The following is a 23,954-nucleotide window of genomic DNA, read 5'->3' on the forward strand; positions in this document are numbered from 1 at the left end:
CCTACTGGTATGCACAGCAGAGAGCAAGGTACTGCGAAGATAAGGGAGGCGCCTATAAGACACATTTCTTGGCATTCAAAGAGTTCATATCTATTGCAGAGATGAACTTTACGAGTTCCTCTTACAGTGTGACAGTGTGACCTGTTCTCCTGTGAAAATGGAGAAAATTATTTAAAAAAAAAACTCTGGTGGGTTCTCCTTCTTCCACCCAGCCCCTGATCATGGGATGGAGGTCTGCCTTGGGTGTAGCGCCACTTAGAATAGTGGGACCCTGATTGCCCCAGGGTGTTGTTAAAAACAGTACAACAACCAGTCAGCAGTCAGTGGAACTTAACATCTGGGTGTGGTCAGAGAAGGAGACTGTCAAAGAGGTCCTTGCCCAAACCACTGTCACACTAGGGTGACTGGGCCTCTGTACAAGGCTGTGCTTCCTGAGGAGCAGCATCAGAAGCTTCACAGGAAGGGAGTGGGCGTGGAAAGTAAACCTCACTAAGGTAATCTAGCCACTCACTAAACAAATAGGCAAATAACAATAACAAGCTAAGGGGGTAGGGACCAGTACCCAGAGTTGCTACAGTGTATTACCTGAATGTCCAATTTTCAACAAAAAAAATTATAAACCTTTTGCTGCCGAGTCAATTCCGACTCATAACAACCCGATAGGACAGAGTAGAGCTGCCCCATAGGGTTTCCAAAGAGTGACTGGTAGATTTAAACTGCTGACCTTTTGGTTAGCAGCCAAGTTCTTAACCATTGTGCCACCAGGGCTCCCCCCCCCACCCCCCGCCAAAATTAGAACGTATACAAAAAAGCAGGAAAGTATGACTATGCACTGGGAAAAAAGCAGGCAACAGAAAGTGCCTTTGAGAGCAACCAGATGTCAGATTTAACAGACAAGGACTTCAAAGTAGCCATTATGAATTTGTTCAGAGATCTCAAAGAAACCATGATTAAAGAAATAAAGGTATGACGACAGTGTTGAATCAAACAGAGTATCAGTGAAAAGATAGAAATTATAAAACAGAACCAAATGGGAATTCTGGAGTGGAAAAGTATAATAACTGAAATGAAGAATTCACTAGAGAGGCTCAACAGCAGATTTGAGCTTGCAGAAGAAAAAATTAGCATGCTTGAAGATAGATTGATAGAGTTTATAAAATTTGAAGAACAGGGAGAAAAAAAGAAGGAAGAAAAATGAACAAAGCCTCAGAGAAATATGGGACACCATTAAGCATACCAACATATGTGTAATGAGAGTACCAGAATGACAGGGGAGAGAGAAAGGAGTGGAAAATATATTTGAAGAAATAATGACTGTAAACTTCCCAAATTTATTGAAAAACATTATACATCCAGGAAGCTCAACAAACTCTTAAGTAGGATAAATAAAAAGACAGCCATACAAATCTGTACTGGGCTAAAGAAGGGACTCCAGATGGTAGCTTGAATCCACAGGAACAAATGAAGAGAACCAGAAATGGTAACTAAGAAGGCTAATATAACAAAAGCTATAAATATACTTGGTTTCCTTTACTCTGTCGAGTTCTTTAAAAGGCACACAATTATATAAAGTAATAATTATAACTATGTATTGTGGGATTTGTAACATTTATAGATGTCGTATGTTTAAAATTAATCTCACAAAAAGAGGAGGAGGGGATAGAGCTACATAGGAGGAACATTTCTACATCACACAAGAATTAATATAAACCTGAAGTTGATTCTAATAAGTTAATGTGCATATGGTAAGCCCTAGAGCAACCACTAATGAAATAACTCAAAAGTACATAGTGGAAAAAAAATCATTAAGTAAATTAAAATGCTACATTAGAAAATAATCACTTAATGCAAAGGAAACCAGTAAAGGAGGAATAGAGGAATAACAACAAGAATAATGACATGAGACATACAGAAAACCAAAAATAAAATGGCACACAAATCCAGCTATAGCAATAATAACATTAAAGAGGTTGTCAGTCTGGCTGAAAAAACAAAAACAAGATCCAGCTATGTGCTGTCTACAGGTAGTATGCTTTAGAGTCAAACATACGAATAGCTTGAAAGGATAGAGAAAGGATATATCACGGGAAGAGCAAGCACAGTAAAGCTAGAGTGGCTATACTAGTATCAGACAAAATAGACTTTTAAACAAAAAATGTTACAAAAGATAAAAAAGGGACACTTTATAATAATAAAAGTGCAACCCATCAGGAAGATATAACAAGACATTTGTGTACCTAATAACAGAGCACCAAAATACATGAAGCAAAATCTGACAGAAATGAAGGTAGAAATAGACAATAAACAATAATAGTTGGAGACTTCAGTACCTCACTTTTAATAGTGGATAGAAAAACTAGGAAGAAGATCAACAAGGAAAGAGAAGACTTGAACAACGCTATAAACAAACTAGACCTGACAGACATCTATAGAACAGTTTACCCAAAACAGGAGAGTATATACATTCTTCTTCAGTGCACTCGAGACATTCTCCAGGAGAGATCATATGCTAGGCCATAAAACAAACCTCAGTAAATTTAAAAGGATATAAATAATACAAAGTATGTTCTTTGACCGTAATGAAATAAAGTTAGAAATAAATAATAGAAAATTGAGAAAGTCATGAATATGTAAAAAATTAAACAACACACTCCTAAATAACCAATAGATCAGAGAAGAAGTCATAAGGGAAATTAGAAAATAATTTGAATAAAAATAAAGGCATGATGTACCAAACTATCTGAAACCGACTCCAGAAGAAAAGACAATCTGACTAGACCTGTTGCAAGTAAAGATATTAATTAGTAATCAAGAAACTACCACAAAGGAAAGCCCATGCCAGGTGGCATCACTGGTGAGTTTTATCAAATGTTTAAAGAATTAATACCAGTTCTTTACAAACTCTTTCAAAAAATAGGAGGAAGCGCTTCACAACTCATTCTGTGAGTTCAGTGTTACAGTATTACCCTGATACCAAAACCTGAGAAACACATCCAGGAAAACTACAGACCAATACCTCTTATGAATATGGAAGCAGGAATCCTCAACAAAATACGAGCAAACTGAATCCAGCAATGTTCAAAAAGCATTATATACCATGACCAAATGGAATTTATCCCAGGAATGCAAGGTTGGCTTAACATCTGGAAATAAGGTAAGGTAATATATCCTATCAGTAGAATAAAAACCAAAAACCACATGATCACTTAGCAGACGCAGAAAAAAGCATTTGACAAAATCCAACACCCTTTCATGGTGAAAACCCTCAAGAAACTAGGGCTGGAAGGGGACTTTCTCAATCTGACAAAGGGCATCTAAGAAAAAATCCACAGCTAACATCATACATAATGGTGAAAGACTAGGTGCTTTCCTGTTAAGATCAGGAACAAGACAAGAATGTCCACTCTCACCACTTATATTCAACGTTATACTAGAGGTTGTAATCAGGGCAATTGGGGGGGGGGGAAAGGTAAGAAATCAAGGCATCTAGATCAGAAAGGAAGAAATAAAACTATTTTTACAGATGACAAGATTATGTATATAGAAAAAATCCTAAGAAATCTACTAAAAAACTATTAGAACTAATAGACAAGTTAAGCAGGGTTGCAGGATACAACATCAGTACACAAGTACTAATTTTATTTTGTTGTTGAGAATATACCCAGTAAAACATACACCAATGCTTCAGTTTTTGCATATACAGTTCAGTGACATTGATTACATTCTTTGAGTTGTGCAGCCATTCTCACCCTCCTTTTCTGAGTTCCTCCCCCATTAACATAAACTCATTACCCCTTAAGCTTCCTATGTAATCTTTAAAGTTGCTGTTGTCAATTTGATCCCATATACATAGTTCCTAAAAGAGCGTAATGCTCAGGGCAAACATTTTTTTTTACTAGTTAAGCTAAACTATTGTTCAGTTTTAAGAAGACCTCAGGGGATATTTTTGGTTTAAGTTTTAAAGATTATCTCAGGGCAGTAGTTTTGGGGGTTCATCCAGCCTCCCTGGCTCCAGAAAGTCTGGAGTTCATGAGAATTTGAAATTCTGTTCTGCATTTTTCCCCTTTTGATCGGGATTCTTCTGTAGTATCTATGATCAAAATGTTCAATAATGGCAGCTGGGCACCATCAGTTGTCTTTGTGTACACTTGGAGTAAACAATCTGAAGATGAAATTAACAAAGCAATTCCATTTATAATAGCCTCAAAGAGAATAAAATACTTAGAAATGAATTTATCAAAAGAAATGCCAAACTTAGAAACACTGAAAACTACAAAACATTATTGAAAGAAATTGAAGATCTAAATAAATGGAAAAACATCCCATATTCTTGGATGAGAAGACCTAATATTGTTAAGATGGCAATATTCCCCAAATTGATCACAAATTCAACACAATCCCTAGTAGTATCCTAGCTGGCTTCTTTGTAAAAATTGACAAGCTGATTCTAAAATTTATATGGAATAGCAAATGGACCCCAAGTAACCAAAGCAATCTTGAAAAAAGAACAAAGTTAGAGGACTCACACTTGCCAATTTCCAAACTCACTACAAAGCAATAATAAGACCATATGGTACTGGCATAATGACATACAGATACCAGTCAAGTAGAAGAGTCCAGATATAAACCCGTGTATCTTCAGTCCACTTATTTGCAACAGGAGTGCCAAGACCACTCAGTGGGGAAAGAATAATCTTTTTAATAAGTGGTGCTCGGACAGCTTGGATATCCACATGCAAAAGAATGAAGTTGGGTTCTTATACCATATACAAAAATTAACTCAAGATGGATCAAAGACATAAGTGCAAGAGCTAAGACTATAAAACTCCTAGAAGCATACATAAGCGTATAGCAGTGGGTTGCTGTATGCTTGCGTATATATTTCTATATATAAGATATAGCGGAAACCCTGACGGCGTAGTGGTTAAGTGCTACGGCTGCTAACCAAGAGGTCCGCAGTTCAAATCCGCTAGGCGCTCCTTGGAAACTCTATCCGGCAGTTCTACTCTGTCCTATAGGGTCGCTACGAGTCGGAATCGACTCGACGGCAATGGGTTATAAGACATAGCAATGGATTCTTAGATATGACACCAAAAGCACAAGCAACAAAAGGAAATATAGATAAATTGAACTTAATCAAAATTAAGCACTTTTGTGACTCAAAGGACACTTACTAAGAAAGTGAAAAGACAACTCATAGAATGGAGAAAAATATTCATAAATCGTATAGAAACCAAAGCCAAACCAAACCTGTTGCTGTGGAGCCAATTCCGACTCACGGCAACCCTATAGGACAGAGTAGAACTGCCACATAGGGTTTCCAGGGAACGGCTGGTGGATTCCAACTGTCAACATTTTGGTTTGCAGCTGAGCTCTTCACCACTGCACCACCAGGGTGCCAAAATCATACAGAGGGTCAACGAAAAAGAGGAAGACTGTCATGAGATGGATTGCCACAGTGGCTGCAGCAGTGGGCTCAGACATAGGAATGATTGTGGGGATGGCGCAAGACTGGGCAGTGTCACCAAGAGTTGGAACCAACTTGACAGTACCTAACAGCAACAACAACCAATCATGTATCTGATAATAAACTTGTACGTAGAGTATATAAAGAACTCTTACAACTCAGTAATCAAAATACAGGTGATACAATTTAAAAATGAGCAAAATATCTGAATTGGTATTTCTTCAAAGAAGACATACAAATGGCAATAAGCACATGAAAAGATACTCAATGTAATTAGTCATCAGGGAAATACAAATCAGAACCACAATGAGTTACCATTGTCCCAAGTACTAAAAACCAAAAACCAAACCAGCTGCCGTCAAGTTGATTCCGACGCATAGCAACCCTATAGGACAGAGTAGAACTACCCCATAGGGTTTCCAAGGAGTGCATGGTGGATTCAAACCACCGACCTTTTGGTTAGCAGCCATAGCACCTAACCACTATGCCACCAGGGTTTCCGTCACAAGCACTAGGATGACTGTCATCAATATCAGATAATAAGAAGTGCCATCGAGGATGTGGAGAAGCAGAAACCCTCACATACTGCTAGTGGGTAAGTAAAATGGTATGACTGCTTTGGAAGGCAGTCTAGCAATACTTCCAAAGCATAAACTTAGAGAAACCATGTGACCCAGCAATTCCACTCCTAGATGTCTACCCCAAAGAAATGAAAATATATGTTCACATAAAAACAGAAATGTTTATAGCAACTTTATTCATAGTAGTCAAAATGTGGAAGCAACCCAAATGTCCAACTGATGAGTGGAAAAACCAATGTGGTATATCCATACAATGGAATACTATGTAGCCATAAAAAGGAACAAAGTACTGATGTAGGCTACAACATGGATGAACTTTGAACATGTCATGCTAAGTGAAAGAAACCAGTCATGAAAGACCACATCCTATATGATTCCATTTGTATGTGGCGTCCAGAACAGGCAAATCTATAGAGACAGAAAAGGCGTCCTGGTGGCGCAGTGGTTAAGTGCTTAGCTGCTAACCAAAAGGTGAGTGGTTTTGAATTCACCGGCCACTCTATGGGGGAAAGATGTGGCTGTCTGCTTCCGTGAAGATTTACAGCCTTGGAAATCCTATGGGGCAGTCCTACTCTGTTCTATAGTGTTGCTATGAGTTAGAATCAACTCATTGGCAATGAGTAATGGGCATAGGGACAGAAAGTAGATTAGTGGTTGCTTAGGGATGGGGGAGTGGGGAAGTGGGGTGTGGGAATGGCGTGTGATAGCTAAACGTACCAGGTTTCTTTTGGGGATGATAAAAATGTTCTAAAATTGACTGTGGCAATGGTCCCACATATCTGTGCGTATACTAAAAAGCATTGAATTGTACACTTTAAATGGGTGAGTTGTATGGTCTGTGAATTATATCCCAGTAAAGCTGTTTTAAAAAAGAAAACGAGCTACAGGAAGGAAAGAAGGCCTGGCTGGTATGGTGTGTGGACTGGTGCCAGGATCAGCATGGGTCTGGCTGCACGGACTGCTGCGTAAACATGGTAAGTCTGTGCGTGCACCAGTGAGAGAAGATGGTGCGGCCATCACAGCTGAAGGAGTCCATATTGGTCTTCATGGACTGAAAAATGTCCTTCTGTTGAACTGCCATCTACCCCACCTTAAATGGAAATCTCCATGTTGTCAGGGAGCCTATGAAAATGCTGGATTTACAAGTGCCTGCTGAATTATTCATAATTGGTGCTCTGAAGGAGAGAGGCCTGGAAGGCCACCCCTGCAGCTCAGGTTAAGATGGTCAGACTGTGGTACTGCTGTGACTGCTGCTCAGTGCAGCTGTCACTGGGATGGAGATACATATGTTCTGTGACATTATGGAAAAGACAAACCTATAGGGGCAGTGAAAAGTCAGTGGTTGCCAGAGGTTCAGAGGGAGGCGGCAGGGATGAACAGGTCAGAGCACGGCCAGTGCAGCTATTCTGTGTGATAGCCTGACGCTGGCCAGGTGAGTAACCATACGACAACACAAAGAGTGAAACTCACAGAAACTATGGACTGCACTTAATAATCCACCGATATTTGTTTCTCAACTGTAACAAGTGTACCACAGGAACGCAAGCTGTTAGTAACAGGAGAAACTGTGTGAAGTGGAGGTGGTGGGGTATATGAGAACTCTCTGTACTTTCTGTATGTCTAAAACAGTTCTAGAAAATAAAGTCTATTTAAAAATGCATACGCTATGTGATTTTAAATGAAATCATGCCAGTATGCAGAGTTTTAAATGGTACATTTTATAGGTATACTCCTTATTTCCTAAGACTACTTCAGATTATTTTTCATGGAGGAAGTTGTATTTTCACACAGTATGAAATAAACATTGATTACATTTCTGATTTACAGAAAGGAATCTCTGCCGTTTGTAACCGTATTTCCCTGCTCTCTTGACTGCACAGGGAGAAGACAACCCTTATCAGAAAAGACGATTAGGCTCTACATGTACCAGTTATGCAAATCCCTCGATCACATGCACAGGTACACGCTCGGAGACGGCGCAGGCCACAGATCCATAAAACGTGTATTAGCATTCTTTTGAAAATACCGTGTGGAAGAATTTGAATCAGTGAGGTACAATTAATTCTCTTCCTCCTTTTATATTGAATGCAGAAATGGAATATTTCACAGAGATGTAAAACCAGAAAATATATTAGTAAAGGTAAGAACTTCTTTATGAAAAATTGATATCAAAATAAAAATAGAATAAAGACACCTTTCCGAGGAAATATAGTTTCAGTTTCAGATTGCTGGATACCAGGATTGCTATAGTTTTGTTTTCCCAGTTTAGACAGGGTAGCTTATCTAATAGCATCTACACAGCTGAATAGACATCTGGAAGGGAATAATGTTAGCCACCCTTCTCCCAACTGTACCCAAAATAAATGCCACTCAGACGATCATTCCAAACACTCTAAATATAAAAGTGGTGGAGGCAGGATTTGAACTCTGGTCTGTCCCACTCCAAAGCCACTTAAATTGCACATACTTAAAGTGTAAAATGTGATGACTTTGGACATATGAACATACTCACAAAACCATCATCACAATCAAGGTAGTGAATATATTCAGCACCCCCCAAAACGTCCCTCCTGCCCCTTTGTGATCCCAGTCTCCCCCACCTCCTGTCCTTGGACAATGACTGACCTACACTCTGTCATCATAGAATTAGTTTGCATTTTCTAAAATGTCATATAAATAGAATCATACAGTATGTATTTTTTTTCTGTCTGGCTTTCACTCAGCGTAATTCTGAGATTCATCCATATGACAGCGGGTATAAATAGCTCAGTCCTTTTCCTTGCTGAGTAGTGTTCCATTATTCCTTTTGCTTCCTTTTCTGCCCAGTTTTATATTGGCTTTAAAAAAGTCATCCCATTTTATTTCCTTTATTAGCTTATTAGCTATACCTCTTTGTTTTGTTATTTTAGCAGTTGCTTTTGGTTTATAGTATACATCTTTGCCTTGTATCTGTCTTCAGATGACATTATACCATTTCTCATGAAGCGTAATAACGTCACAATAGTATACTTCCCAACCTTTGGGCCATTGTCACACGTTTTACTTTTATGTAGGTCTTAAACTCCACAGTACATTGTTAATATCTTTGCTTAAACAGTTAGTGTCTTTTAAACAGATTTAAATAATAAGAAAAAATTCTTGTGTATTTACTAATGTGGGAAACATTCTGAGTTTTCTTCACTCCTTTGTATAGGTGCATATTTCTCTCTGGTCTCATTTTTTTCTCCCTGAAGAAATTCCTTTAATATCGTAGTACAGGTCGTTGCTGATAAATTTTATACTATAGTACATTCTTTAATATATCTGAAAAAGTCCTATTTTACCTTCATCGTTGAAAGATATTTTCACCAGGTATAGAATTCTAGGTTGACAGTTGTTCTTTCAAGAGTTTAATGATATATTTGATTGGATGGCAGACATTGTGAATTTTATCTTGTTGAGTGATGGATATTTTTATATTCTTATAAATCTTCAAAGGAGCCCTGGTGGTGTAGTGTTTAAGCACTCAACTGCTAACTGAAAAGTCAGCAGTTAGAACCCACCAGCAGCTTCATGGGAGGATGACCTGGTGATCTGCTCCCATAAGGATTACAGCCTAGGAAGCCCTGTGGGAATTAACTCCATGGCACACAACAACCACCACCAAAGAATCATCCCAGGCTTTTATAGCCTATTCTTGAAGGAGCCCTGGTGGCACAGCAGTTAAAGTGCTCGGGTGCCAACCAAAAAGTCGGTGGTTCAAACCCACCAGCTGCTCCACGGGAGAAAGATGTGGCAATCTGCTTCCGTAAGGATTTACAGCCTTGGAAATGCTAAGGGGAAGTTCTACTCTGTCTTGTATGGTCGCTGTGAGTTGGAATCGACTTGGCAGTGGTGAGTCTGTAGTATTTGGTTTATAGCCTATTCTTAGCACATCTATTTCTATCCACTGTGTGTGGACTAATTAGAATCATAGTTAGGTATTTTAATAAGTTCTGTTTGCTTATGGCCTTTATTTTGTCACCTTGAAATGTGAAGGGTGAGGAAAATAGAAGTACCTGAAACCTATTTCCCTGCACATGTCTGACTTGGTGTCAGGAGAGTCTCAGACTTGTGTGGCCACCTCCCTGAGCCCAGAGCAGAGCTCCCAGCCGAGATAGACAGGAAAGAGGAGTTTGAGCCGTGAGCAAACATACTGTCATTTTGTGTAACTCATTTGTAGACTCCCACTACGACTGAAACATTTTCCAGACCTATTAAAAAAAAACACCCATTGCCACGAAGTCGATTCCAACTCATAGCAACCCTATAGAACAGAGTAGAACTGCCCTATAGGGTTTCTAAGGCTGTAACCTTTACGGAAGCAGACTGCCACATCTTTCTCCCATGGAGCAGCTGGTAGGTCCAGGTCACTGACCTTTCGGTTAACAGCTGAGTGCTTAACCACTGCGCCACCAGGCCATATATGGAAAACACAGACAGCCGGAACATTTGCAGACACATGCCACTGAATAGAAACATCGCTTCCTCCTCTGTTAGAGGCTACTTCCAGGTGCTTATAAAAGCTAGTAATTTGTGTTGTATAAGCTGGTTTAGTTTTTAAGTTCTCCTTCAGTGCGTAGATATCTGAGACTGTTTGTATAAGCTCAGTGAGATGATGCTGCCCCTGCCCCCTACCCCGCAGCAGGACGTCCTGAAGTTGGGGGACTTTGGGTCCTGCCGAAGCGTCTACTCCAAACAGCCGTACACGGAGTACATCTCCACGTGCTGGTATAGGTCCCCTGAGTGTCTGCTCACTGACGGCTACTACAGTTACAAGATGGACGTGTGGAGCGCAGGCTGTGTGTTCTACGAGATTGCCAGGTAGGGCCGCCGGCCTCGCCTGGAGAACCCCACTGTGCGACGAAGCCCTGTCTGACCCCACAGACTGAGTGTGAGGGTGAATGGTGGGGTGACCCCACAGTGCAGGTGGGGCCTGGTCTGACCCCATAGGCAGAGTGTGGGATAAACGGTGGGGTGACCGCACAGTGCAGGCAGAGCCCATCTGACCCCATAGGCAGCATATGGGGGTCAGATGGCAAGTTCAGCCAGGCTGTGGAGCTGTGGGCCAGAGTTCCAGCATGCAGATTCTAAGCCATTCTGGTTTGTTTTTTTTTTAGTGTTTTTAATCGGATACTTCCTCATGCTTACTTTTCATGGAGACTAAAACACCATCAGTTATTCCTTTGCTCCCATCACACCGGCTTACATGGTTGATGAACATGTGTTCAGGAATAGAGGTGGACATGCCTGTTGCCACCTTCTGTGGCCTGTCCTGGGGGGAGTAAGAAGGGCAGCCCCCGGGGCACGCTCTCCGTGCACAGACATCAGCTCACCACAGGTGTGGGGGTGAGGCACTTGCCAGCACAGATGAGCTCTAGAAGGCCCCAATCCTAGCATCCCTCCCCCGCCACCACACCACTGGCCTTTGGGCTTTTTGGCTGGAAGGAGCAGTGGCCCAGAGAAGAAGAGGAAGTTTATCCCACTCAGCAGAGGGTAGGGCGTCTTCAAGAAGCTGAGGGGGGTGTGGGGCAGACATGACCCTTCAGGGAGGGCATCTGTGGTCTGATGTATGGGTGACGCCCAACAGGAAGCCTGGCCATCCATCAGCACTCCGGATCTCTGGCGGCTTCATCAATACAGACAGACAGCGCGCCTCAGGGCGTGCCTTCTTCTGATTCCAGAGCACACATAGGATAACTGACTGCGTGTGGTTTTTGGAAAGCTGAGTAGTAGTTTAATCGAAGTTAAAAGTTTCTCCTCTGCCAGAATTCCTTGAATTAATTTGGAACGCATTTTACAACACTTAAATGTTAAGAATTCAGTGGCTGAGAGCACCTCCTAGTATGTGATCTGAACCCCAGAGGGCCAGGGGCCACATGTGCTGGGCTCTGCACCCTGCTCTTTCCCCCACTCAGAGTGGCTTTTCTGGGCACCCCCATTTTCCTTTCCTATCTTTTAGTCATAAGATATTGGTGTTTTCCTGAATAGAAGGGAGTCTTAATACCAAAGCTGTATTTGTGGCATGAGATGTGAACTGAATTCATTTATACAGATTAAAATCTTTTATCCACAATTCCAAAATCCATTCAAGCTCTGAAAAGCAAAGGGCTTTCTTGGGACTTATGTGCTGACAAGACCTGGCCGGAATCTGTCAACACGGCTCACCCGGGCTGACTTGACGTCCATAATGTGGTTATTCACTGCAGTTGGTGCACGTGTTCACAGTCACTGTGGAGACGCTACTGCGTGTACAGACGGGGATGTGGACCTGAATCTTGCCTCTTGGCAGAAGACACCTAGGGCTGTTGGCAAGGTGGGAATAGAAAGGCTGAGCAGAAGGGAGGGGACCCTGGGTGGTGCAAGGAGACTCTTAGTGCAAGTGGAAAGGTTGGAGGTTTGAGTCCACCTAGAAGGCGCCCCAGGAGAAAAGCCTGGTGATCTACTTGCGAAAAATCAGCCACTGAAAACCCTACGCAGCAGTTCTGCCCTGACACACGTGGTGTTGCCATGCGTTGGAGTCAAAGGCAGCTGTTTCTAAGCAAAAGAGAGAATGGGACTCTGCCTTCTTCTTTTGCGCTGACCCTGTTAAGTTCTCTGTGAGTCAGACCGACTTGACGGCAACAGGTTTGGTTTTTGTTTTTGATACCTCACCCAGCATGATGTCCTTCTCCAGGGACTGGTCCCTCCTGATAAACATGTCCAAAGTGTGTGAGATGACATCTCACCATCATCACTTCCAAGGAGCATTCTGGCTATACTTCTTCCAAGGTAGACTTGTTCGTTCTTCTCGCAGTCCATGGTATAGTCAATATTCTTTGCCAACACCATAATTGAAAGGCATCAATTCTTCTTTGGTCTTCCTTATTCATTGTCCAGTTTTTGCTTGCGTATGAAGCAATTGAAAACACCACGGCTTGGGTCAGGCACACCTTAGTCCTTAAAGTGACATCTTTGCTTTTGAACACTGTAAAGAAGTCTTTTGCAGCAGATTTACCCAGTGCAATATGTTGTTTGATTTCTTGACTGCTGCTTCCATGGGTATTGATTGTGGATCCAAGGAAAATCCTTGACAACTTCAGTATTTTCTCCATTTTTCATGATGTTACTTATTGGTCCACTTGTGAGGATTTTTGTTTTCCTTATGTTGAGCCGTAATCCATACTGAAGATTGTAGTCTTTGATCTTCAGTAAGCGCTTCAAGTGTTCTTCAATTTCATTAAGCAAGGTTGTGTCATCTGCATATCGCAGGTTGTTAATGAGTCTTATACCAATTCTGGTGCCACATTCTTCTTCAAATAGTATAGTCAGCTTCTTGGACTATTTGTTCAGCATACAGATTGAGTAATTACGGTGAAAGGATACAACCATGATGTACACCTTTCCTGATTTTAAGCCATGCAGTATCCCCTTGTTGTATTCGCATGACTGCCTCTTAGTCTATGTACAGGTTCTGCATGACCACAATTAAGCGTTCTGGAATTCCCATTCTTTGTAGTGTTATCCATAATTTGTTAAGATCCACACAGTCAAAGGCTTTTGCATAGTCAATAAAACACAGGTAAACATCTTTCTGGTATTCTATGCTTTTAGCCAAGATTCATCTGACATCAGCAATGATGTCCCTCGTTCCACATCCCATTCTGAATCCATCTTGAATTTCTGGCAGTTCTCTGTCAATGTACTGCTGCAACTGCTTTTGAATTATCTTTAGCAAAATTTTACTTACGTATGATACTAATGGTATTGTTCGATAATTTCTGACTTCTGTTTGATCACCTTTCTTTGAAATGGACACAGATATGGATCTCCTCCAGTCCGTTGGCCAGGTAGCTGTCCTCCAAATTTTTTGGAAATGAGTGAGCACCTCCAGTGCTGCATCCGTTTGTTGAAACATCCCAATTGCTATTCTTTCAGTTCATCTGTAAGTTTATATGTAATGTTTCCAACCCCCAAAGACAAAGATCAGATATATAAAGGTACTGATAATAAAAGGCAGTCATAGTGAAAACTTAAAAAAAATGAGGTGTTCGACTTCCATCAGAACCGACTTACAAAGAGTTGTTAGAACGGAACCCTGTTGTAAGTTGGGACTACCTGTATTATCTTAAAAGATCAGTAAGAAATATTTGTATAATAAAACCTCATAGGAGATTAAGTTTCAAATTACTTGTAGTAGAATTTTGTTAAGAGTGAATACAGTACTTCAGTTTTCTGCTCTGCAGGCCCTAGAGATAAGAATGCTGATACTTAGTCTCTTTCTAGTAAAGACAGTAGAGGGAGCTATGCTCCGGTGTGTTTTGGTGGTGGCTTTGAGGGCTGGGTGAATGGCTTTTGCCATGTCCTGGTGTTTTCTGTGAGTGGCCCTGGAGCTCTGAGACTGGTTGCCTGGGTTGAGAGAGACAGACAGAGGTGTGACCATGAGTTGAGTGCAGGCCTTCTAGCTTATTGTCCCCATGCAGAGGTCTCCTGCGAGTGCCATGAGCTCCCACTGTGGTTGGGACCAGGCAGGCCAAGCCCTGGGGAGCTGGGGCAAGTAGGCCCTGCGCCTCAGTTCTGCCATTCTGTGTCCCCTGGCAGCAGGGCCAAGAAAACATGAATGCAAGGCTGTCTGGATAGGATAATTGATCTCAAACCAAAAAACCAAACCCATTGCCAATGTGTTGATTCCAAGCCCCTCAATTTATAACCTAAAAAAGAAGAAAACTGCACCATCTTCAGGCTTCCTAGTACCCAGGCTCTTGAGTGGCCTAATCACATTACTGTTTGCTGCTACAGAAAAGTCTCCTTTAAAATTGACGACACCTCCAAGTGACAGCCACTGCTGGCATTGCAGGGGACAGTCCCCGGAGGACTTGTGAGGCAGATCACAACTTCGTTTCCCCAAGAAACCTGTCAACCAGTGGCGGGCCTTGGGGTTGTGTCCCGCTGCAGTTGTGTTTTGCTCGGTTTACGTGGTGTTTCATTGTTGTTCTGTGTTTATTTTATTTCAGCCAAGTGTTGGATAGGAGAACCCCAAAACCAAACCCATTGCTGTCGAGTCGATTCCGACTCATAGCCACCCTATAGGACAGAGTAGAACTGCCCCATAGGGTCTCCAGGGAGCAGCTGGTGGATTTGAACTGCCCACCTTTTGGTTAGCAGCAAAGCTCTTAATCACTGTACCACGAGGGCTCCGGAGTTAGGAGGGTTCACGTAAAAATCTCTATTTTTGTCTTCTCTTAAAAAGGGTGGTGTCAGTGACCCCATCCTCCATCTTTGTGTGGTGGCCAGTCAGCGAGGCCACAAGGGGACCTCACTGCTTTAAGTGCTACGGCAGGTGCCCTGTGGTGTTCCTCAGCCCCCACTGGAACCTGTGCCCTGTGCAGAGAGGCCCCCCCTGTGTGCTGCCCCATGTCCCATTGGCCAGCACCAGAGCCTGGGCACCTGCTCTGTGTGCAGCCCACACTGGTGCTGGGGGGCAAGCACGGGCCTGCACATGTCCCATCTGCAGAGAGCCTGCCCCGATTGCCGTCAGACCCTCACGACCCAGGCTCAGGGAGGCACTCTCATTTGCCGCCTGCTTGCGGCGTGTCCGCCTGCTGGAATGCTAGCCGGATGGGGAGCAGGGCAGAGGCCAGAGCAGGGGCCAGTGTGTCATGTATCAGCCCCATAGCCGTACCTGGCACAAGGACGGCTGAAATTAGTCAGATGGGGATGATGCTCTTTATTGCATCTAAACTACAGCCTGTGTGCCAGATGCCTATTTTATAAATAAAGCTTTATCGGAACACAGCCAAGTCTGTTTCCAGGCTTTCTAGGGCTGCTCTTGTGTTGCCGTAGCAGATCTGAGTAGTTGTGACAGGTGTGTGGCCCACAAAGCTGTAAACACCTACTCTCTGGCCCTTAGTGAGTCAAGCTTGCTAAGCCCTGCTCTAATCTAAGGTGCTTTGTTGCTGGCGCTTGATTGTCCCAGAAGGTTCAGTGAGAGGTTTTAACAAAACTAGGTCGTGACTGTCGCCTGGCTGGCGGGCAGCACGACGCCATGGATGGGTTGTAAATGCAGCTTGATTTCCGAGATGTCACAGTGTGAAGAAACGTGTGTCTTGGGATCCCTGAGGTAGGGGCTAGCACCTCAGGTGTCTGCTGTGAGGGTTATATTGGCTAATTCGTATCAGGCGTTTGTGTGGATGGTGACGTGCGTACGTAAGAACCCAGCAAACGACAGCTGCTGCAATCGCTGCCTTTTTGAATTAACCATACACTCATTTGACAGAATGCAAGCTGCACTTCAGAAACCACTTTTTATGACAGCAGTGGGATATTGATTAAAAGGAGCCCTGGTGCCGCAGCGGTTAAGTGCTTGGCTGGTTGCTACAAGTCAGAGTAGACTCAACAGCAACGGGTTTGGTTTGGTTTTGGTTACGCAGGAGACCTGGGTTCATTCCCAGCCAGTGCACCTCATATGGAGCTACCGTCGTCTGTTGGTGGGGGTTTGCGCGTTACTGTGATGCTGAACAGGCTTCAGCCGAGCGTCCGGACTAAGACGAACTAGGAAGAAAGGCCTGGGGATGTACTTCTGAAGCTCAGCCGATGAAAACCCTGTGGATCACAATGATCTGACCCTGTTGTGCATGGGGTCGCCATGAGTGGGGAGCCTGCTTGACAGCATCTAACAACAACAATATTGATTAAAAATCCTATGTTGATAAAAAGACACTTAGCTGTGTCTCTGGGTTCAGAAAATCTTCCATCCTAACAACAGTTCGATCCACCCAGCGGTTCACATGTCGGCTGGCACCGCTACCTGCAGGGCGCATGTGTCCGCGATGGAGGGACCTCATAGCCCGCTGGCTCTAAAGGAGAGCCCGGTCCTCTCAGGTGCCACCACAGATTCAGGGCTACTTTGTAGGCTAGGCCAGAAGCAGAATAAAGTCTAATAATAAATCAAACACGGACTCTTCCTGAGACTATGCTCGTTATTAAAGTGACAACTGGCTACAGTATTCAGAAATGTTTAATTATTTTAAATTGCTTAATTGAGAGAGCAAGTCTTTGCAGTTCATTGTCAGCACAGAAAGTGTGTTAGAAAACAATGTAAAGGTTTTCCTCTTGGTTGGAGTCCTGAAGAGAAAACAAGTGCCCATGCCAGCTAGGCCCAAGCACACACGCCACAGCCGGCGCTTGGGGCTGGCTGCGCTTTCTCTGCTTGGAAGGATTGGCGTGGAACCTGCCCTGGCACCTGTCAGCGTTGTGAATGTGGCTGTCTTGAGATATGGACGCTGTCCTGGAGGTGGTGGCTGTGTGCCGGCCTCCAGACTGGGCAGCTGAGGGGACCGCATGAGGACGTTTCCGAAGCTCTCAGGAGCAGGGGATGTGAAATACACAGTCGGATGGACACTCAGTATGCCGAGAGCTGTCCTGCCGCAGACCATAGGGAGAGGTGTCCCGGGGGACAGGCCTGGAGCAGCAAGAACAAGGCATGTTCACGACATGGCAGCTGTGGGGTTGGAGAAAGAAGCCGACACAGGAGAATTCTGTTTTGTGTCCGGGGCTGGGGAACATGGGCAAAGCCAAGGTGGGGCGGCCGCTTCTCTGGGAGGGTGAGAGGAGGATGGGAGGCAGGGCTGAATGGGGGAGTCAGGAGGGGCACACCAGGGCTGGCCTCAGCAGAACTGTGATGTTGGCACCGTCAGGCCTCTGTGTTCTCAGCCCCCGAGCAGCTCTCTGGCGATGCCGGCCAGCTCCCTCAGAGGTGGGCAGAGGAGGGGCTGGGCCGGAGGGCCATCCTCTTAGGATACTGCTTCTCAAGTGGGTGAGCCCCCACCTTGGCTGTGGCTGAGCAGTGATGTGCAGGATGGCACTGGGGTGGGGGGTGGGCAGTGCATGTGACCTCGAGACACCAAGAGCGCGTGGCTGTGGGTGGCTGAGAGGAAGCCTGTGAGGGGTGTGAGGGCTGTCTGGGGCTGAGGTGGGTGCTGCAGCCTTGTCGGGGCTCTACCGTCAGGGCCCAAGGCTGAGAGTGGGCAGCCCCGCAGGGTGGGTTGGAGAGCCTCGTGGCCCTGCCCACCATGTGCCTATCCTTACCCTCCAGTCTGGAGCCTCTCTTTCCTGGAGCCAATGAGCTGGACCAAATCTCCAAGATCCATGATATTATCGGCACGCCTGCTCAGAAGACACTCACCAAGTTCAAACAGTAAGTATGGAGTTGCGTCCACGGCCGTGTCAGGAGCTGACCTGGGCCCCCACAGCCTCCCCAGGACCTGGCTGCCCCTGGCTGGCACCCTGGGGATCTGCAGATGCAGGCTTTTCTGGGGTCTCAGGCTCTGGAGGGCTGGGAGTCACTTTGTCCCTGGACAGTTACACAGTCCTCAGCAGCCCCACTGGGATGGGCTCGTGCAGCTGACCCAGTTGTGCTGGCCGCCCCGAGGCTGCTGCATACTCGGGGCTGGAGTGTGATCCAAGGTGAAGCTGAGCCCACAGGCCACAGGCCAGGGCTAGGGGTGGGCCACAACGGCCACCTCCTAATTCTGGGAAGGTGGGCGGGGGGACTGTTTCGGAGTCTTTTTAACTTTTATTTCACTCTTTTCACATGGAAATGTGACAGTAGTCTTTTCTAGGACAGGTGGTTCTCTTACCTTTGTAGCACAACGGATCTCAGTCTCCCTTTACAAACACACACCATCACCTGTCACCTCCATCAGGGCCCCTTAGAGATGTGAGGAGCGACCTCCAAGTGCTCCAGATAATGGCATGATTGTTTATTGTCATTGGGCTTTTAATACAGGTCGAGAGCTATGAGTTTTGATTTTCCTTTTAAAAAGGGATCAGGGATCTCTCTACTGACAACCCATCTGTCCCCGCAATGCCACTCGCTCCTGTGCGCCATGGTGGCCTATGACCCCGATGAGAGGATCAGTGCCCACCAGGCGCTGCAGCACCCCTACTTCCAGGAGCAGAGGTAGACGGGCTGCGAGGGGATGGGCCACAGTGGGGACAGGCTGTGGTGGGGACGGGCCCACGGTGGGGATGAGCCACAACAGGGACAGGCCGCGATGGGGTTAGGCCATGCTGGGGATGAGCTGCAGTGGGGACAGGCTGTGACAGGGATGGGCCGTGGTGGGGACGGGTCCGTGATAGGGACAGGCCGAGATGGGGACGGGCCTGTGGTGGGGACAAGCCTCGGGGGGGATGAGCTATGACGGGGACAGGCCACGACAGGGTCAGGCCATGCTGGGGATGAGCTACAACAGGGACAGGCTGGGACAGGGACAGGCCATGGTGGGGATGGGCCTGTGGTGGGGACCCGTGGGGACAGGTCACAGTGGGGACGGGCTGAAGTGAGGATGGGCCCGCGGTGGGTATGGGCCGCGATGGGGACAGGCCAAGGTGGGGATGGGGCCATAGTGGGGACAGACCATGACGGGGACAGGCTGGGATAGGGATGGGCCACAGCGGGGAAGGGCCTGTGGTGGGGATGCGTGGGGACAGGCTGCAGTGGGGATGGGCCCGCAGTAGGTATGGGCTGTGATGGTGACGGGCCACAGTGGGGATGGGCCCATGGGGGGGACAGGCCGCGGTGGGGGCGGGCCTGTGGGGGTGTCATGGCCAGGTGTGCACCCAGCACCTCGCTGCGCTCAGGCAATCTCTGCACACGTGCTGTGCTGCTCCATGTGGGAGGGCCGAGGGCTCTGGGATGCAGCCAACGCCTAGGCCCCAGTGGCTGAGACGAGAGGGAAGGGGAGAGGGCAGCGCCCCCAGAGAGGACACATCAGCCCTCCACGATGTGGACGTGAGAGGCGCTGCCCTGAGGCTGTCCTATCCCACACCTCTCTGCACCCTGTGTGGGACCGGGGAAGGACAGGCTGCTAGGTGGGCTGCGCAGTTGGGGATGGAGGGCACCAGCCCACACCCCTGTGCACACCGCTTCACCGAGGCTGTGTCCCAGCCTGAGACTGGTGGTTTCTGGTGAGGAGAAAAGAACCTGCCCTCAGCTGTTCACAGCAGAAGAGGAGGCAGCGGGATGCACATGGGGACGGTGGGGACGGGGCAGCAGCAGCGTGGCAGCGGGTCTCAGGGAGCCTTCCCCTCCCCCACCCACCAGGGCAGCTGAGAAGCAGGCATCGGCCAACTACAGACACACTCACCTCCCGGATCACCTTGCTGCCCCAGGCCCCGCTGGCAACAACTGGCACACGGCCAAGGAGGGCCAGAAGCAGGTACTGAGTCTTGGAAGTGGACCAGCCTGGCTCAGTGGGCCGCCACCCACAGGCCAGTGTCTGTGAGGAGGGTACTGCCTAGGAGAGCTGCGGCAGGCCCCCACCCTGTGATCCTGGGTACAGGCCGTGAGAACACCAGGGCCCTGGGCAATGTGGCTCAGCCCTCTCAGCCCCATGATCTCAGAACTGATGACAAGCAGCCCCCGTGAGCAGGCCCAGAAGAGGGGTGCTGGCCCTTCAGTGCAGGAGGAGCCCCTCGTGAGTTTCTGTGTCTCCCTCAGTAGTGACCATGCACAGTGACAGGGAGGGTCGGGGGTTATGGGGACACTCCAAGTGCATAACAGACGCCGCCTCAGATCCTGGCCAACCCTGGCTGCCTGCATGACCCAGCTAGTGGTGGCATGTCACCAAGTCCCACGCTATCTCCCCTTGGACCCCAGCTCCTGGGCATAGCAGTCCCCGGGGAGCCTCCATCCCATCCAGATTGTTTTGCAAGTGTCTTGGTTTAGGAATCGTGCCTTCATCGTGTAATACGTTCACCTTGCTGTCACTGTTGGTCTTAGCACTGTGCTGCCTGTGGCTTTAGGGACCTGGGGCTGGTACCCCACTGTCTGCCTCCTGCGCCGGCCATCATGCTTTTTTCAATCACCTGTACACTCCTTCATCCTCCCCAGCGTTCACTGAGGGCTGGCTTCATGCTGGGAGCCGAGGACCCAGCTCTGTCTCCAGCCCAGGCTGCTTTCCAGAACTCTAAGGCCTTGGTCCCACCACCTACATGACAACTCCACTTGGAGGCTGAAAGGCAAACTTCCTCATACCCCATCCCCCATTTTCCCCAGTGGTCTTCTCTCCAGGGGTGGGGGTGTCTCTTACCCCACCAGCTACGCTGTCGCTGTCGGTAAGGCCTGTGGCTCTACCTGCGCATTGGGCCTCCCCCCTCCTTCCCTCCTGTCTAACTCCTTAATCTGGCCCTGGTCACGCCTCCTAACTGGTGTCTCCAAGTCCCAGGTTCTGCCTCCAGCTCCACCCCTGGATTCTGCTCTCAGCACACCAGTCAGAGGACCCTGTTCAAACACTGTTGAATGGAATCACTCCTTGCTGGCAGCCCACTCAGGGCTCCCCACCTTCCGTTAGCTCAGGGGTTGGTCAGCAGGAGTTCTCTATTAAGGAGCAGACAGCAAATATTCTAGGCTTCGAGGGCCAGACACTCTGTGTCGCGGCTACTCTTGGCTGTAGCACAAAGGCAGCTGTCAACAATACATAAATGAATGGGGGCTGTGTGCCAATAAAACTTTATTTGTGAACACTGAAACGTGAATTTCATATCATTTTTACGTGTCACAAAATATTTTTTTCAACCTTTAAAAAAAAGTAAAAGCCATTCTCAGCTAACCAGACATACAATATCAGGCAGTGGTTGGACTTGGCTGGAGTTGGTGCAGGAAGTGGCTGGGGTTCAGAGCCTCACCTGGTTTCAGCCCCAGGGACAGAGTGGCAGCCCCATGGGAGGGCACAGGCCCAGCACGGGATGGACTCTGTGGGCGGATACACCTGTGCCTGGCCCATCTCCAGGGGCTGTCGCCGGGGACTCTGGTGAGCAGCCCTCATGCTGTGTGCTTTTTGGTTGTGTGTGTGGTGGAGGCACTTCATGGTCAAACTTCAGGGACATTTTAATGGCAGATGCAGTGCCCAGAGCCTCTGTTGTTTGATTGCCGTGAAGGGGAAGCCACTGTAGAGTCAAATGACCTTTTTTTCATTTTTTATTTTTATTGTGCTTTAAGTGAAAGTTTACAAATCAAGTCAGTCTCTCACATATAAACTTATTTACACCTTACTACATATTCCCATTTACTCTCCCCCTAATGAGTCAGCCCGCTCCCTCCTTCCAATCTCTCCTTTTGTGACCATTTTGCCAGTTTCTAACCCCCTCTACCCTCCCATCTCCCCTCCAGGCAGGAGATGCCAACATAGTCTCAAGTGTCCACATGGTGCAAGTAGCTCACTCCTCACCAGCATCTTTCTCCAACCCATTGTCCAGTCTAATCCATGTCTGAAGAGTTGGCTCCGAGAATGGTTCCTGTCCTGGGCCAACAGAAGGTTTGGGGACCCTGACTGCCAGGGTCCTAGTCTCAATCAGACCATTAAGTCTGGTCTTTTTAATGAGAATTTGGGGTCTGCATCCTACTGTTGTCCTGCTCCCTCCTTCTCTGTTGTGTTCCTTGTCAGGGCAGTCATCGGTTGTAGCCAGGCACCATCTAGTTCTTCTGGTCTCAGGATGGTGTCGTCTCTGGTTTATGTGGCCCTTTCTGTCTCTTGGGCTCATAATTACCTTGTGAGCTTGGTGTTCTTCGTTCTCCTTTGATCCAGGTGGGTTGAGACTCATTGATGCATCTTAGATGGCCGCTTGCTAGCGTTTAAGACCCCAGACGCCACACTTCAAAGTGGGATGCAGAATGTTTTCTTAATAGATTTTATTTCGCCAGTTGACTTAAGATGTCCCCTGAAGCCATAGTTCCCAAACCCCTGCCACTGCTACCCTGGCCTTCAAAGCATTCAGTTTATTCAGGAAACTTCTTTGCTTTTGGTTTAGATGACCTTTGTTTTGTTTTAAGAAACAGTCCCTAAGGCAAGAGGAGGAGCACCCCCAGAGGCAAGGCGCCGCCTACCTCATGGAGCTGCCCAAGCTCAAGCTCCCGAGTGTCACGAAGCTGTCCTCCTACTCCAGCCCGTCACTGCCGTCCATCTTTGCCCGTGGAACCCACGGGAAGGTGCCAGTGCTGCAGCCGCTTAAGTGTGGTGGTGCCAGCAAGAAGGTACCGCTGCTCATCGGCCCTCTAGGCTCCGGGCCTGCCTGCCCTCGGCCTTGGCTGAGCGTCTGTAATTTCTCTTTGACAGACAGAGACGCAAGACATGAAGCCTAACCTGAAGCAGTACCGTCTGCCCACGATAGAGAGGCGAGGGGGAGGATGCTGAGCATGCCCTCCCGCTTCTCAGAGAGCGAACGAACGAAACCGGACACTTCGGGCAGAGAGCCATCGGCTCTGCTTCTGAGAGAGATGCGGGCAGAGGCCAGGCCTCCTCCCTGCCAGCCTGGAGGCCCAGCAGACACTCGGCCAGCCAGCCCTGAGCGAGTCTGTGCCGTGTCCTGCATCCCAAGAGCAGCGCCCTGCCTCTCCCGGCCTAATACACGTGTGAAACCACCCATCCCAGGGCTGTGCCTGTAACTTTTACATGAATCAAAACAGATGAGCCAGAACAGGTGGGCTTGGTTTAAACGTGGCACCGGGTCACGCCTTCAGCAGGTTCCTGGTAGTGTTGTAGTGAGCTGAAAGCACTTTCTCTCATGTCTGCAGATGGCGCCATTGCAGGCACCTGATGTTCATTAAAGCCTAAGCCACCATAAGTACTTACTGTTCTCTGAGTTGAACACACATCCTTGCTACCCATTCCCTTCTCTCAGGCCTCTGCTCGTGTGTTAGCGGAACTGGCGGTGTTACTGGGAAGCCTCTGGTGCAGATCAGATTTGTCTCATTTGAACGCTCATTAAGGAATAAACACAGGCTTTTCCTTGGAGTCGTCTTTGCTCCCCAGTTGGCCGGTGAGATGGAAGAGGTGGACGCCACTAGCGCAGCTGGGCCAGGCGTCACGTGGCAGCACCGGGCTCCTGCCTTTCCCCACGAGTATGGATCG

The 23,954-nt window shown here is 47.0% G+C and overlaps 1 protein-coding gene across 11 annotated transcripts in view; it reads left to right on the forward strand.

Moving 5' to 3' along the window:
• Positions 1-23,954, forward strand: part of MOK (MOK protein kinase) — a 62,842-nt gene extending 38,888 nt beyond the window's left edge. For 6 of the 11 annotated variants that reach the window (XM_064292959.1, XM_064292958.1, XM_064292955.1 and 3 more), the window contains 7 exons: positions 7,929-8,007; positions 8,140-8,188; positions 10,712-10,890; positions 18,140-18,241; positions 18,833-19,006; positions 20,150-20,264; positions 22,877-23,945. In XM_064292959.1, coding sequence (XP_064149029.1) covers positions 7,929-8,007; positions 8,140-8,188; positions 10,712-10,890; positions 18,140-18,241; positions 18,833-19,006; positions 20,150-20,264; positions 22,877-23,185 — 1,007 coding nt within the window. In that variant the 3' untranslated portion in view covers positions 23,186-23,945. Of the gene's footprint in view, positions 1-7,928; positions 8,008-8,139; positions 8,189-10,711; positions 10,891-18,139; positions 18,242-18,832; positions 19,007-20,149; positions 20,265-22,876 lie in introns of all 11 variants that reach the window. The other 5 variants (XM_064292965.1, XM_023546550.2, XM_064292963.1 and 2 more) reach the window with 5 other exon arrangements.

The sequence above is a fragment of the Loxodonta africana genome, chromosome 10 (assembly GCF_030014295.1).
Source record: "Loxodonta africana isolate mLoxAfr1 chromosome 10, mLoxAfr1.hap2, whole genome shotgun sequence".
NCBI lineage: Eukaryota > Metazoa > Chordata > Mammalia > Proboscidea > Elephantidae > Loxodonta > Loxodonta africana.